General features: G+C 25.9%; 1 protein-coding gene across 2 annotated transcripts; it reads right to left on the reverse strand.

Moving 5' to 3' along the window:
- Positions 1-7,733: 7,733 nt before the first annotated feature.
- LOC109800757 (clast3-like protein) lies at positions 7,734-11,504 on the reverse strand. 2 transcript variants are annotated; one of them, XM_020361617.2, is made up of 7 exons: positions 11,340-11,504; positions 10,961-11,126; positions 10,794-10,852; positions 9,793-9,911; positions 9,330-9,567; positions 8,811-8,931; positions 7,734-8,001 (listed from the first exon to the last, which is right to left on the reverse strand). In XM_020361617.2, the coding sequence occupies exons 1-7, from the start codon at positions 11,397-11,399 to the stop codon at positions 7,922-7,924; spliced, it is 843 nt and encodes a 280-aa protein (XP_020217206.1). In that variant the 5' UTR covers positions 11,400-11,504; the 3' UTR covers positions 7,734-7,921. The 2 variants fall into 2 exon arrangements, with proteins under 2 accessions (XP_020217206.1, XP_082918674.1); XM_083062548.1 differs by lacking the exon at positions 11,340-11,504 and adding an exon at positions 11,223-11,314.
- Positions 11,505-16,794: the final 5,290 nt, after the last annotated feature.

The following is a 16,794-nucleotide window of genomic DNA, read 5'->3' on the forward strand; positions in this document are numbered from 1 at the left end:
CATCAAAAGCACATCGTAATCTTATTAATAGTAACCAGAACAATAATAATGTGACGGGAGAAACAAAAGGAATATAGGGGAAAACGGGGAAAAGAAGATGAAATATTTGTCAAAATGTTTCAAAGTTTAAATTGTCAACTATTCCTTTCGTAGTATTTGTAATTTTGTCTTATTAATAAATGTTAATAAATAATTCTTAATTCTAAAATAAATATAAAAAAGACAATAAAATTATTTGATCGTAAATACAATCACGTCTTAAATATGATTTTAATCTTTATAACATAAACAATTCTTTATTATGGTCTTATAAGAAACATTCTTTATTTTTAGTTCTTCTAAAATTCAAAACTTTTGTTTTTAGTTCACATTTTTAATTGTTTGTTTATCCATTAAAAGGTTAAACGATTATCTTAAATATTATCTATAATTGTTAGTCATGTCATATGAGTGTTTGATGTCTCTAAAAAAAATTAAAAATCTTTAAAATAAATATTATTTATATATCTAAAAATTATCATTATGAACAAAAAGTTATTTTAGATTTTAAAGGAAAGAAAGGAAACAAAAAAAATATTTAATAAGAATCAAAACCAAATTTACTCATTTTACAAAAACAAAAAATATTTTATAATTAATAATTAAAAATGAAATTTACAAATTTTAGAAGAATAAAAAAATAAAGAAAAAATTTTACAGAACCAAAACACGTTGATTTTTTAGAGAATAAAAAATATTTAAATCTATAATTTTTTTTATAACTTTTAAAACAATATATTTACGGAAAAAAAAACCTATTAGAAAGGAAAATAAATAATATTTACCCTAAACTTTATTATAAGGTACATTTTATAAAGAATTGTTGGTCATTTTTATAAGGCTATTTATAATTTCTATAAAGAATTAGTTTTATTTTCATTTTTTATCTCTATTAAAGATTGTGAGAATGTGTATTTCTCTTTTCTCACTATTTATACTAATATATTTCTAATTAAAATATGTTCTTTTAATTTGTTATAAATCTTTTTTTAAAAAAAATTCACTTTAATTGATAAAATATATGTGGTATTAATTAAGAAAGAGAAGTAATAACGATAATTTTATTAAAAATATAAATTAGATAAATTTATTATTATCAAATAAATTAACAATTTTTCTTAATCTCGGTAAATTAGGTAATTGAATCTTATATACAAAAATGATGTAATATCATTTTTATTGGTATTGGTACATAAAAATTTATATACAATAATATCTTCACCAATCTCATAGAAATTTAATAATAAATAAGAATGATAAAATTGATAAATCATAATTTTATTTTATAAATTTAATAAAATCAATTAACATAATTATTGAATTTATAAAATAAAATAATTTTTTTTAAAATTCATTGAATTTATTTGATTAAAAATAATTTATAATAAGGATGAAAAGCAGTAATTAAATATTTTACTAAAAAAAATAATCATCTTCAAACCTTAGTTTGGAGAATGCAAACAGAGTTTGATAAAAATGGTTGAGTTGTATTAAACAAAATTTTGAGTCACACTATAAATAGTTATTTATCGTTAACATTCGACTCAAACTATGGTTTGAAAATTATAAATCAAACAGATTATATATTATTTTTAGCAAATTTTGGTAGGTGTGTAATAAAAAACTTAAATCAAACCAAAGTTACCAAACATTAATTCATACCAAAGTATATTTAAAAATAAAATAATACTACTTTATTCCTAATTATAACTTACAAAAAAATAATTTTTTTAATATTAAGTAATAATTATTAATTTTTAAAATTATATATCAATATATCTCTTTTGTATCAATTTACTTTTAACTATTTTTTAATTATAATTTATAAGTAACAAATTATTTATTTTTTACTTTAATTATAAATAACAATTATTAATTTTTAAAGTTACTTACGAATAAATTTCTATTTTACCTTCACTTATAATTATTATTAAATATAACAATCACTTAAAGTAAAGATATCTTAAAAATAATATTTGAATTTTGTAGTGTAATGATTTATTAAAAGTAACTAACTTAATTACTTTTCTTAGATGATTTGTTTTATGATACTTATAATTAAGATTGAACGTAGTATAAGATATTTCAAAAGAAAATTAATATACTTATTAACAAATGATTTGATTAACTATTTTTTAAAAGACAAATATTGGTTTAAAGATAAATTTAATTTTTTTAAAAACTTAAGTTGGTTTTTAGGCCTTTTATTCCAATTTTAAGTAGAATTAAAATTGATTGTGTTTTAATAAACAGTTTTTGTTGAAAATTTGACCCGAACAAGTTTAAATTTGGCTTTGGGACAAATTTTTCATAAACATTATAGTAAGAGTGTGCATATATACCCTCTTATTTTAATTAAATTATTAATATATTAAAAATATTTTATTTTATGCTTCTAATTTTATATATTTTATATATTAAATCACTGATCATTATTTTAAGTATTTGTGTTTCATTTTTTTTATATATAATGATGATTATTATAAATTTTTATTTTTTAAAAAAATATTTCACCAATATAGATTCTTGTATCCATCATTGAATTTAATCATAATAAAGCAAGTTTTAATAGAGTTCACAAGATGAACTATTTTAAGCGAGTTAGTTTATATATATATATATATATATATATATATATATATATATATATATATATATATATATTATGAAAATAAGATTTAAACTTTAAATTAGTATTGAATACATGCATGTTTTTTTACTTTATTTGAAAATGGTTTAATTTAGACTAAGAGCATATTTAATAGGAATTGTTTATAAATAATCTTCTGTACCACATCACTGTCAAATCAGTTCTGGCTCATTTTATGAATTGTTTAAAATTTAAGCAACTCTGCTAAAATTTAAGCAACCCATAAAGTGAAGCAGAGCTGATGTGATACTCTAAGCTCGCAAAACTCTGAATATATTTTTTTAAAAAAATGGTTTTTACGTAACTTGAGGTGCATTACAATTACCTAAATAGAATACGAACTTTTTTTTACTCAACTCTTTATAATTTGTAACTCATATCATGTCAGACTATGATTAGAAGAAAAAGAGTTTAGTTTGGAAAATAAAAGTTTGATTATTTAAATTATTCATAAAGCGTCTGACAGAAAAACACATACCTAACAGGTAATTATGAGTTGAAGTATAGCATACTTATATTCACTCCAAACAATGGATAATACAATACTCTCTACAGTGACGGCAGTTTAAAGTATTTATATAAAAATAATAATAAATATTTCACTTTATATATAATTTTATTAAAATAACATACCTTATCATAAATATATATGTTTTTTAAATTGTGATAGTTTAATAATTTATAATAAAAAAACAAATTAAAAATAATTAATTAATATTATATTAAAAAATAATATAATTCGTTTCGAGATATTTTACAAATGTTAAAAATGTAATAATTATGAAATGAAATGAGTATTATTTAACATTAGCGGGCTCCATCATGATTGATATTTGCCAAGGACTCCAATGAGTATTAGGGGGGTGTATTGGTTTAGGATTTCGTAGGATTTTAAAAGACTTTTTTTGAGTAAAAAAGTCCATTGGTATTCAATCAGGATTTTATGTCACTTAAAAACAATCCAATGGTATTCAATCTGGATTTTCAAGATTTTTTAAAGAGTCCATTAAAATCCACTGGTATTCATTTAAGATTTTTTACAACTTAAAAACAATCCATTGGTATTCAAAAATATAAGGATTTTAAAGGATTGTTGTGTGAGAGGGATTTTGAAGGACTTTCTAGTGTTATCTATAAATACCAGATTCATAAAACAATCCCATCCAAACCCAATGGATTTTGAAGGATTGTTTGAAGTGATTTTTCCATTGTTCATTGCTCATACATAATATTGTAGTACTGTTCTCACTCATTCTCCTATTTTGAGAAACTCTGATATGTAAATAATAGTGTCATTGACTTGTTCTATTTTTCTGTTCGTTCTCTTTAATTGACTTGTTTTATTTTATTCTATGTAGTTGAATTTGTTTCTTTATATAACAAAAAAAATGCTTGAAATTTCAAGTTTTAAGTGGTAATTTTTTTATAACACACGTCAAGAAAAGAAAAAGGTGAAAGATGAAATTGATATCATAATCTCTAAATATATATATATATATATATATATATATATAAGATGAATTTGTTAGGGTTTCTGTGAGTAGAATGAGATGAAAATGGATCTTAGTTGGGGAAGAACCCTCTTAGCATAAAAACTGCGAACTCTCTCATTCCCTTGAATTTGTTACTCTTATCCCTCCTTTTATGACTCAACAATTATTTTATTTTTTTTACTATGAATTTTTCTTTTTATTTTTATATTGTGAAATTAAGATTTTTTTTATATTTTTAAAAAAGAAAATTAACATAAGACATTGCAGTATCTAATTTTTTAGGGTTTAGGATTTATGCCTTCATTAACTTATTTTTTAAAAAATAAAATATTGTTAAAATATTTGTTAGAATAATTTACATTTATAAATATCGTTAAAAATTATCATATAATATATAACTAAAATTAATATATATATATATATATATTTTATATCTAAATACTTCCGTTTATATAAAAAGATTATATATTTAAATATTTTCTCAGTATCGAATATACTGATTTTTTTTATATAAAAAATTATCTTTTGTTTCTATATTTTCGTTTTTATATATTTTTTATAATGATTGAGATATTTGATCTATTTAGATAGCCAAGATATATTCGATCTTGTATAATTGGTGTGCTTCTAAAAATAATAATATAATTTTATTGATTTTGTCTCTTATCTATAATTATTTATATAACTAGTTTTCAACATATATTGTTTTAGTAATTCAAATGGGAGATTCACATGGAAATAATAAAGAAAAAGGAAAAGAGAAAGAAAACCATGAAGCTTGGACCAAGGAGGATTCCAATGAATTGTTACAATTGATAGTGGATGCTATAAAAAGATGATAGAATATTATGGAGAATTATTATTATTATTTATCTAGACATTATTATTTTTTAATTATTTTTATCTTTGACTCTTTTTAAATTTGAATGTATGAATTTTTTTTTAAATCTTATCAAATGTCAAAACTCCATAAAATCCCACAAAATCCATTAAAATCTTGATTTAAAAGTCTTATAGAATCCATTAAAATCCTGAGTTTAAATCTTGTAGAATCCTGCAAAATCTTAAAAGTCATGAAAATCCTGCAAAGTCTTTTAAAATCCGCAGGATTTTTTTTTACTAAAAAAGTCCTTTAAAATCCTAATCCAATACACCCCCTTAATTTACTATTCGTGTCATCATTTTCGGTACGTTGATAAAATAAAAAACTTGAAAGCATAGTTATAAAATAAAAATAAGTATTTTCATTTTATAATCTTTTATTATTCATTAACAGTAATAAATATTGCTAAGAGAAAAAAATATTTTTCTCTAAAAGTTAGATGATTAGCCATTATATCTCGATTATCCAACATTAACAGTAAATTATTGATGTGTTCCTTTGCATACCAGGTTTGGATGTTGTGTTTGAAATGGTGTGGCCTCTTTGCTGCTCATCAAAATAATTTCTTATCTCATTTTGAGCAGTTTCTAGGCCTTCCGAGTTGTGTTGCTAAAAATCAGTACAAATGGGTGGTGATTTGGTTGGCTTCAATTTGGAGTATTTGGTTGGCAAGAAATGAAGCTGTATTTGCTAATAAATTCACATCTTTAAAGGATCTGGTTGAATTGATAAAACTATGCTCATGGAAGTGGCTGAAAACTAAAGATCTTGATTTTTACTATCCGTTCTCTTGTTGGTCAGGGAAACCTGCTGCATGTCTTAATCTTTATTAAGTTCTCAACATTAGTGTCTCTAGTGGTTATGTGTAGCAACTTCTGAATTTGGTTTTTAATGGTCTTTGCTAATTATTTTTTGTCTAGTTTTCTTAGTTATACTTTATAGGTTACTTAAGAAACTGGATTTGTCTATCTAGTTTTGGTTATTTTTTATAACTGTTTATGGTTTGGAGTACTCCTTGTACTCCCTTTTAATATATTTCATTTTGCCTAGTAAAAAAAAACCATAAATCATTGATAAAGATTTTTAAAAACAAATAAAAGGTGGAGAATTGTCTCATTAAATAATAGTGAAATATGTAAAATTTCTTTTGTATTATATAACAATAAATAAAAAACAGTTTTAAAATATTAATAGTAATTTTTATTGATAGGTGATAATTGAACTCGATATCAAGAGATTTATAATAACTCAAACACATGTTCAACTAATTAAGTAGAGATGTAGACAAGTTGAATCGAATTTGACCTATTTTAAGACCAACCCAATTAAATATTTATATATTTTTTTTTTCAAAACACCCAACCATTAATAGAATTGAGTTGATTAATTAAAATAATGATATATATTCTAAAATTAAAAAAAGATTAAAAAAAAATACACAATTAGTTCAAGATTGAATATATATTTCAACCATTAATAACAATTACAAATAATGTGATATGATGTATTTTCCACACAACATAACACTAACAAGAATAATAGTATGAATACATATTAGAATATTAAGTTTCAACTAATGTATAGTCTTATGCATTAGGATTGAATATATATTAAATTATTAATTCAAGTCTTAACTAATATATCATGCATATCTCTAATTCTATGTGTTGTCTCATGTATATTAGATAATTGGTATATTTTTAATTATTTTAAAATTTAGATTGGATTGAGTTGATCAAGTTATAAATTCCTTCTTAACCAATTATCCAACCAATTATAATCGGATAAGTAAAAAAAATGGTCAACCCAATTTGCTAAAAAGTGATTGAGTTAGGTTGAATTGATTGGGTTTGTGATTGATCTAGATGTGCTTACACCCCTCCCCAACAACTGAGTTAAACCTTCTTAAGATTCCATTGTAATTAAAGTGAAATATAGTAATTAACATCATACTTGTACTTGAAAAAAGTTACAAAAGTAATAGAAAAATGGTGGTTTATCTATTTTACTAGTGAAACATTGACAAGTTTATAGATACTTTGACTTGGATATATCGTGAAGATTTTTTTTGGTTGAGAATGCAATGGATACGAATAAGATTGATTATCAAAGTTTCGCCAGCGACAGATATCAGGACGCTAACGTTTAACAAGTCATTTTCATTCTATTGTCTCGCACTGCATTCTTTTTTTCAAGTATTCCATTGTAATCTAAATGAAATCGTTAATGTGAACCTTGTATTAAATGCACGATGCTTCATCTTTGTCGCTAGTCTTACACTGACTATTTCTTTCAAATTTGGATTTGGATCAGTGTTTATAAATCAGAATAATCCTGCATTTACAATAAATTCTTAAAATACATTTTATAATTCATTTTTTTTATATTTTGTTTTAACAATTATGTGTTTTATTTTGCACTTTTTCTCTTTTGTTTTAATCAATTTTCTAATATGCAAGAATTTTCATAACATTGGTGTTATGGCTTACACCGGAGAGACAAAAGTGAAACGTTTGAGATGCTTATGATGACTTTTCTTGTTCACGTTTGGTCACTGATCGCGATCGCAATCGCATTCGCATTCCAGATAGTAACAATTCCGCCATTATAGAAAATTAAAAAAAAATGGTTGTTAATTTGTTATTCTCTTACACAAGACTAGTCTATGTTTTGATCACTGAACCAAAAAGGAAAATCTTTAGTAATTTTATAATTCTTTTAGTATAGAAGTTATTTTCAGAAGACAAAATCCCCACACTCCTATCGTTACATATGCAAGTCATCGCCATTTGATTCTAAGACAATAATTTCCATCTTCAGCAGCCATTAAATTGTAGAAATTACATCAATCTAACCTTAGAAGATGGACACATCTGGGGGTGGTCCATATACACTCATCCAAGAAAGTGGAACTCGCCATTTGTCACCTTCAATCCCTGAAAATGCAATTATACTTTATTATATTAGCACAAACATGTCTATTCACTAATTACATTTAAGTGGGAGTTTGTTTCATAGATTAAAAATTGATTCCAAAGAATGTGAAGATGAGAAAGTAATATTCCCATGTTTGTTATGTTTTGAAAAATTATTTTTGGGTATTTTTCATTCCTGAAAATGTTTTCCTACCATATTTCTTGCTCTTTTATTCCTGTATTATGAGTGTGAAAATGTGATATTCTTATGAAAATATTAGAAGTTACATCTTAACACACTTGTAACTTCCTCTTCTAATTATTTTTTAAAATTTGAATATATTCCAAGGAATGTTAAAATATAACCGAATACATTTTCTAAAGATACTTTGGGAATGACATTCCATTCGAAATATTCCAAAAAAAATATGATTCCCAGGAATGCAATATGATACCCCGAAAGGAACAGATTGTATTGTGTGTAGAATAAAGGTGCTAGAGATATTTATCATTCAGATGGAATTCTAGATAACGGATACTAATACAAGACAATTTATTTGTACCATAAAAATGGTTTCTGGAGAGAGAGAAGTAGCTTCCCAACAGAAAAATTATATATTATATATTATATATCGAGACATTTGGGAGGGGAAAAATAGTGAATCATCATATTACATGTCATCATAAGACAATTTTGGTATGAACCCTTAATCCGTCAACTTCACAAGGCATTTATTCAAATTTCAAACATATGCATGATTTATTTGCTGAATAACACGCGATAGATAAAAAAATCATTATAAGTAGAAACATGGATAAATAAAGCTCACCAACAGCAGGGTGACTCAGCCGATGAAGTTTACATACTGCATCGGCTAATTGAAAAGCATCTGATATGTTGTCCCCTTCTGAGCAATAACATAACAAGCAGGTCACCTTCAAACCTTTAGCCTGATACATTAAACCAAAACAACCTTATATCCATCAATCCATATTAATGCTCTATTTCAGAAATTTTGCAATGCAAAGGTAATGGAGAATACACTGTGCTCTCATTTTATTTATTTTTTAAATAAAACGACAAGTAACAATTACTTTTGACCATTCTCTGTGAAAACAAAATTCCTAATGCACTTGGCCTTACCTTTATCATGGCATGCAAACTAGGTAGAGCCTTATTGCAAACCATGAAATGAAAACCACTTCCATTTAGAAGGAATTCTTTTTAAAGAAAGTTCGGAACAACAGCCACCAATCATAAAACAAGTTGTTACATGATGAGAACGTTTTTCTTTCCTCATTTAAATGATTACAGAAATATGGAAACATCAAGGTTAACTGAACGTTACCTTGAGAAAAGAAAAAAGTGCAGCATAAGGCAAGCTAGCATAATAATTTTCCTGTTCTAGTTCATCTTCTACAGAAATAATATCTTCCAGAGTTGCATTTCCTTCAGCTAAATCACTAAGATATTTCCAATGCTTTTGAGAAGGGTCATACTCCTGAAGCTTCTTCCACCCAAGCTGTTCACAATTTTCATCTGTTCCATTGCTGTTGGCACTGGAAAGGTAATAAATCTGCAAACCACTAATATTTGCCAATAGATATAGATATTATCAGAATGGGAAGTATAGCAATGCAATTTCCTAAACCAATTTAGATTCCTACATTTTACAAGATTATCAAAGTGAGAAAGGACATAATCTTCACGCAGTTATAAACTTATAATATGAACCAAAGTGACAATCACATAAACGAATAATTAAATATCTTAATTACAAAGAAGTGATATTTCAAAATATACAGCCTCACCTTGACATGTCAACCTTTTGCCACTTTCCAAAATCTAAGCTGGAGAGAACAATAATATGCTTCTTTCCAATACCAGCAATAAAATCAGCCATGTTTTTGGCAAACTCAACCATCATACCCTATTCAAATGACCATGTATTAGAGAAATTTATTCTTACAGATTCCAAAATTACTTGTGCTAATTCCATCATTAAAGTTAGTAGAAAAAAAAAAAGCATGGAACTAACATTATTAGGGTGATGTATAGACGTATAGTGTAAAAACATCAAGAAGATTAATATTAACAAGAGGCATGCACTGTAAATTATAACTTACTCCCGCCACACCAGTAGTCAAATACCCCCAATTTTATGTTATTGTGGATCCAAATATTAGACAGTAATTATACATATTACTCTTCATAACTACAGTAAGAATCAATCTAGCAATTGACATAGCCTTTAAAATTGGAGTGCGAAATTCATAAAGAAGTTGTTCGTATAATATGAATTTTTCACCTACATTTTGAAGGGCCAGCAAACTAACCATAAAAGACATATGCACAGCCTTGGACAATTACATATTAGTAGGGCAACTACCGTGATGTCCAACATGGAAATACACAAAAAACTAGTCTAGTAATATATCCGTCCGTCTATTAATAAATATAAGATAATCTACTGATTACTCCAAAAAGGAGATAAGATCGTCCATCGTTGCAGGGAATATTAACTTGGAGACAATCAGCAGAAACACCTGATGTCACAAACATAAATGACAGAAAAAGGGGGCTGAAATTAATGCTCACGCACACACACACACACACAAACAAAAAAAAAAAAAACTAACACTCAAGTCTCAGCTTGTCCATATTCAAAATTTAATGCCGACAACTGAGCTTACAAGTAACAATGTACACATTGCGAAACAGTTGATGATATCCAGAATATCAGCATACCAGATTCAGGCAAGCAATGTCAGATTAAAGGAAGGAACAAAGTGGATGCTGCCTCAGCTGGTACCTTAATCACTGGGGACCTCTGTTGTATGACAGTGAGAGCATTAGAGGGGGAATCATAAGCTGCAAAGAAGTGATAAGAAAGAGCAGCACATTTTAAAAGCAGAGGAATTGATATTAAAAAGAGTAATAGTAGGGAGAAAACAAATAAAAATCAAAGCATAGGAACACCTTCAAGAGGAAGAGCAAGGTCTCCTTGAGGAAAGGGTCCATAAGCATCATTGCCAACACAGGGCAAAACGTTAGGATCATCTAAATATCCTACTCTCTCTGAACCCATTGATGAGATCAAAAGATCTGCAACTAGCTGCCCCACATTGCCAATCGACAGAGCAGGCTGAAAACACACACAATTTACAATGATGCAACATAGATACACACTCAAAAGCACTAATCACTAGATTAATAGTTGGGGTATAAAAAGTGAGCTAACCCCGCATTTCTCCTACCGCAACGAAACGAAAAGTTTATGTCTTTTTGCAGAATAGAGATATGACGAAAATGAATTGGGGAAAAAAAGAATGGCGAAAGCCCTAGAAAATGAACACACCAAAATCAGAGTGGAGCAATCCTCGTGAAGTTGCTTGCCTTCTTCAGGAACGAACTCCATTTTTTATGCCAAATGCTGAAATATGCTACTTTGTCACACACCTTCAGTTCTTTCTGCTTTTGCTAATTGCTTCCCCTTTTGTTTTCAGACTTTTCCAATTCTTCAAGTTCTCAACTTGAGGAAGACGAAACAGAGGATCATCACGTGGGCTTTTGGCTACGGGCCACAATTGGGCTTGTTAGAGGCCTTACAGCGTACGCACATTTCAACTATGAGATTAGAGGGCTACGTGTCTCGTTATTAATATCATTCGGCCCAATTTACAAGCTGGATATATCCATCCTTACATGCTTGATTAAAGTATACTTAAAAAAAAAAATCAAACATATTGAATATCACAAACTCATTATTTGTATACCCTAATTCACATGTATTTCGTATAAAATTGATCTCTTGAATTTTGATACTCTTTTTTATCCTTTATTTTTCTTTATTCCTATTTATACTTTTTTTAATGTAAATTAATCTTATTAATAAATTATACAATAAATGAAATATGATAAAAAATATATATATAAACTAAAATTTGAAAATAAAATAAGTATTTTAATTGTTATTATGTATGTTTTAGAACCACCTACATCCAAAAATTACATTAAACATCCAATTAATTTTGATTGAACTAGATAGAACCATTATAACTAATAAAATTTTCTTTCTTAACTTTTAATGTAATTGTATTTCTAGTTTTTAGGAATTGAAACATAAAACCTTTGGGTAGAGATAAAACAACCACCATCAGCTAATACATGAATCAGTACTTATTAGTTATATTTTAAATGAGTTATATTTTTCATAAAACACTTAAGTCTTGTTATGACTCTCTCTCTCTCTATGAGATCAACATTCTTACATTTCTCTTTCTTAACAATCTATCTCTCCTTTTTCTTATGGGTTTCGTTGTACAAAGAAAGTATCCTCTCCATTTTAAATTGAGTGAAGATTAAGGTTTATTTATTTATTAATTTTTTTACATAGATTTGTGCTTTTTTTTTTTTTTTGGTAAAGTAGGAAAACTAAACAAAGCACACAGCTCAAGACATAGAGTCTCTCCTTAACAGAAACAAAACAAAATCTGGAGGACTCCTCCAAAATACATTGGAACCTAGGTTCCTTACACCCCAACTAGCAAGCGTATGAGCTACTGAGTTTATTTCTCTAGGGATATGACTTACGTAAACTACCCAATCCCTGGCTAGCCATCGCTGAACACGCCGAATAACATCATAGTGCTTGTGCTTTTAGGAAGTCTAATGTATGATAATTATTTATTTTTATATAACATAATTAATTTTTAATATAAATTACATTATAATTAAGTTTTATAAATAAATGTTTTTAAATATATAAATTATATTTTAGAATTATAATAATTAATTTATATTGTGATTTAATTAATGTTAATTTATTTTAAAAACTATCGAAATATATTTTAGAAATAAAGATGAAAATTATATATTAAAAGAGATAAGAGATTAAGAAAAATCACTAAAAATGTTTTTGTATAAGAATATCTCCTAAAAATACTCTTATAACTGTTCTAATTTATTTATTTTTGGTTTCTAATTTCTATAGAGAAACTGATAAATGATTTTTTTAATACTAAAATATCAATCAATTTGAAATGGAGTATATATATAAATATATTTCTCTTTAAATGTTAATACACCATACATAAGAAAAATACAAAATTAATCATATATATATAAGATATAATATAATTAAGGTTTCTTAAATATTATGAATGCATTATGCATGCATCTAATAAAATTAAAATTTAGTTATATATTTTGCTACATGTAAACCTATATAAATCTTTGCTACCACACGTACGGTATTGATTTCTTGCATTTGATCAGGTCATTTCATTGTAACTTAAGATTGTGTATTGGATTTTGACGTTACTCTAGTTCTGAACTGAATGCAAACTGCCATTAGCAATGTGCTATGTGACAGCTCTAGAAATTGCAATTATTGGTCTATGATTTATCCACCATATATGGCAGCAGCATTATCCTCATCTTCATTGTTTTGTACACTGTACCAGCACCCGACACGTACCCTAGAGTTCCTTGATTAATATGGTCAACATCCCCACAAAATCACTCATAACACCCGTACGTAGGACCCCCAACAAATTAATGAACGAAACTAATCCACTTATGAAAAGATCATCCCGTGGCAAAACAAGAGTTAGAACTGGTCACAAAAACAAGTTATGATGATAATCACCCTTTATGATTAAAGATAATGTAGGTAGAATGATTAAACAGATAGGGAACTACATCTATCAGTGGTGGTTCCATTCCAATCCAGCATTGATCAACATGGGAGATATTTGTTTGAGTCAAATTCGAGGAGCTTGTTCCTGAGAGACATGGTTTTTTGGGGTATGGACAATGGGCCAAAGATAGTTGTAGTGCAGTGAGCATAAGATAGCCATGTGTAGAGCACTAACAGTGGTTGGTGGGTAGCTACCATGCATATGTGATTTGGTGGTTACTGGTTACACTCTTGAGTCTTCTGGGGACACCAATATGCATGGTCCAATAATTCTGCAACAGCACGCCAAGTGTACACCACTAACTACCATCCATGCTGCAACATTTGTCATCTACAAATTCAACTTCTAGATATGTCGCCCACTCGTCTCATGTTTTTATAAGAGAACATACATTAATTTTATACTATTATTTAATTACAAATTATTTTATACGATAAATTCGATTTTTTTTACTGTAAAAATTTTAATTTTTTTATTTATTGATTACAGTACAAAAACTTTTATACAAATAATATGCAACCATTATACTCTATTACAATGCTTTCATTAAATTTATAATTAACAAGTTGTTAGTTTGAATAAAAATTTAAAATATTATTCACTTATTTTTTTCTTTCTGGTATATTTGTTATGGTAATGAAAACATCATATAATTAGTCATGGTTTGAAAATGATTTGTCAACCTGGGAAATGTCGAGCGGATAGAAACTTAAAAAGATTATATACGGCAGTGATACTGATTTTGATACACTCTTGGCAATCAGCATGAGGTGATGCTTTGAACAATCTCAAGTGGACATTGCAACTGACATTTGATTCAGCAAGCCGGTTAAAACAAGTACAAATACTATTTCATCACTATTCACAAACAGAGGCAACAGTAAAGTTGGTTCATTATTTATATGTCAACATAACTGAAGCTATGAATCAAAACAAAAAGGCTTCAAATCTTGAATAATGTACCGAAAATGACAAAACCTGTGATTTCTAGCAGGGCACTGTTTCAGTAAAAAGTTCTGAATTAGTTGTTCTTCAAACAATTTTTTTTTCTACCGTCAAATTTAATATATGCAGTAAGGATATTATCATCCATATAGTTACTAGATACAAATGGAAGCTGACAATTTGAATGTCTGCTGAAAAAGAATAATGTTGAAATTGTGCGTGGGTAATTTGTGGCAGAGCGGAAGAAAAAGAATATGGGATGATGCCAAGAGGGACAGATGAATGATTGTGTTGGGGGCAAAAAGAAGGAGAAGCAGCAACTTTCATGTAATGCTTTTTTTTTTTTCCCTTCTCATCATGGCAAAGGATAATAGAAGAGTGACAGATTGTCAAACACTAACACAATTTGTCAATCATCAATGCCTTACACACACGTTTTCTTTTTGACCAAGTCCAAAAAATTATTGATGGAACACAAGGTAGTATTTTTAATTTTTGGTTAAAATATATATTTTTTATATATATATTTTTATAATTTTATTTACTTTATTTTTTAATTATTATAATTTAAAATATTTTTTTATTATTTTTTATATTTATCTTTTCTAAAAATTCTTTTTAGTTTTTGTACTTGCAATTTTTTCAATTCTTTTAGACTTTGTTATTAATTTCTTACAATTTTGTTAGTATTATTTTATATTAGATTTCTCGACCCTTTGTATTTTTTTTACTCTTACATGCAATGTATATTGTTTAGACATTTATTTTTATTCTCACAAAATTAAAGATATTTATCACGTTATCATAAAATAAACAATATAATATAAAAAGAAAAAATTAACAATAAAGACTAAAAAGATTAAAAAAAATTACAAGTATAAGAAATAAAAAAAATTATCTTAAAATATTAGGACTAAAAAAGATGAAAAAGATAAATATAAAAATTAAAAATATTTATTTTAAATTATAAGAACTAAAAAATAAAGTAAAATTATAAAAATAAAAAAAATATTTTAACCATAATTAACTTTTTAAGCTCAAAGAATAATTATGAGGTCAAGTAAAACTTTGATGAAACAACCTAAATGCACAATTCATCATTTTGAAAAGAACCAAATGTTAACTGAAAACTGATTTTAAACATATAAAAATAAAAAAATAAAAAAAAACAAACTTTTATGTAGAAAATGTTTATTTGATAAAAATATATAAAAGTATAATAAATATTTTCATTTTATATATATATTACATGTTCAATATGTTTAAAATAAATTTGAAAATATGATTTAGTTACCCTTATCCTATAGTTTTACAAATTTTACTTTTTAGTTCCTATATTTAAAAATATTATATTTTAATTTTTATACATGTTTTTTTTCTTCTTTTAATCTTTATTATTTATATTTATAAGGACTAAAAGGTAAAATTATAAAATTATAAAAATTATAAGAAACCAAAAATTATATATATATATATATATAATGATTAAAATAAAATATTTTTATTATAGAGATTAAAATAAAAAATTTATAAAATTAGAGACAAAAGAGTAATTAAACCTAAAAAAATATTAACAAAACCAACTCTAAAAAGAATTTAGAAAAACCCTCCAATTCAAGTGAAAACAGCATAGAAAAAACCAAAACCAGTTAAAATTACATTTTTTTAACATTAATTCTTCTGTTAATATTAACATTTATATATTTTAAGAAAATATTTATTATATACAAAAATATTAAAATTATTTTTTTCTTTCATTAATAAGAAAATTAATCATTGATATTCTAACATACATTTATGATTAATTATTTACGAGTACTTACCAATTAATATGATGTGAAATAATTAACAAATAACATTTTTTTTTTTTTACTTTTTACAATTTTAGATTAAGACCAAACGTTACTTTATGTAATCTATGATTTGTGTATATGATTTTTTTAAAAAAAGATGTTAACCTTTTAAATATATAGATATAAGTAATTTAATAGAAAAATCATGATTCACCCCAAAAAAAAATATGTATATGCACTTAATATCAATTATTGATTTTCTCACAAAATTTATTCTTTATCCATCACATTATACACCTTTATATAATTTGGAAATCCTAAGAACTTATCTATATATATGTATTTCCCAAGAGTACAAGAGAGTGTACATATT

Source organism: Cajanus cajan, chromosome 8 (genome assembly GCF_000230855.2).
Source record: "Cajanus cajan strain Asha chromosome 8, NIPB_CcT2T_4, whole genome shotgun sequence".
Classification (NCBI taxonomy): Eukaryota; Viridiplantae; Streptophyta; class Magnoliopsida; order Fabales; family Fabaceae; genus Cajanus; species Cajanus cajan.

What these genes read in the sequence shown, in the direction of transcription:
- LOC109800757 (XM_020361617.2), bottom strand. Translation starts at nt 11,399, where the DNA reads ATGGAGTTCGTTCCTGAAGAAGGCAAGCAACTTCACGAGGATTGCTCC. An exon ending in CAAAAGGTTGACATGTCAAG is followed by an intron (nt 9,568 to 9,792) that starts GTGAGGCTGTAT and finishes GGCAAATATTAG; the next exon opens with TGGTTTGCAGATTTATTACC. An exon ending in GCTGAGTCACCCTGCTGTTG is followed by an intron (nt 8,002 to 8,810) that starts GTGAGCTTTATT and finishes TTGCATTTTCAG; the next exon opens with GGATTGAAGGTGACAAATGG.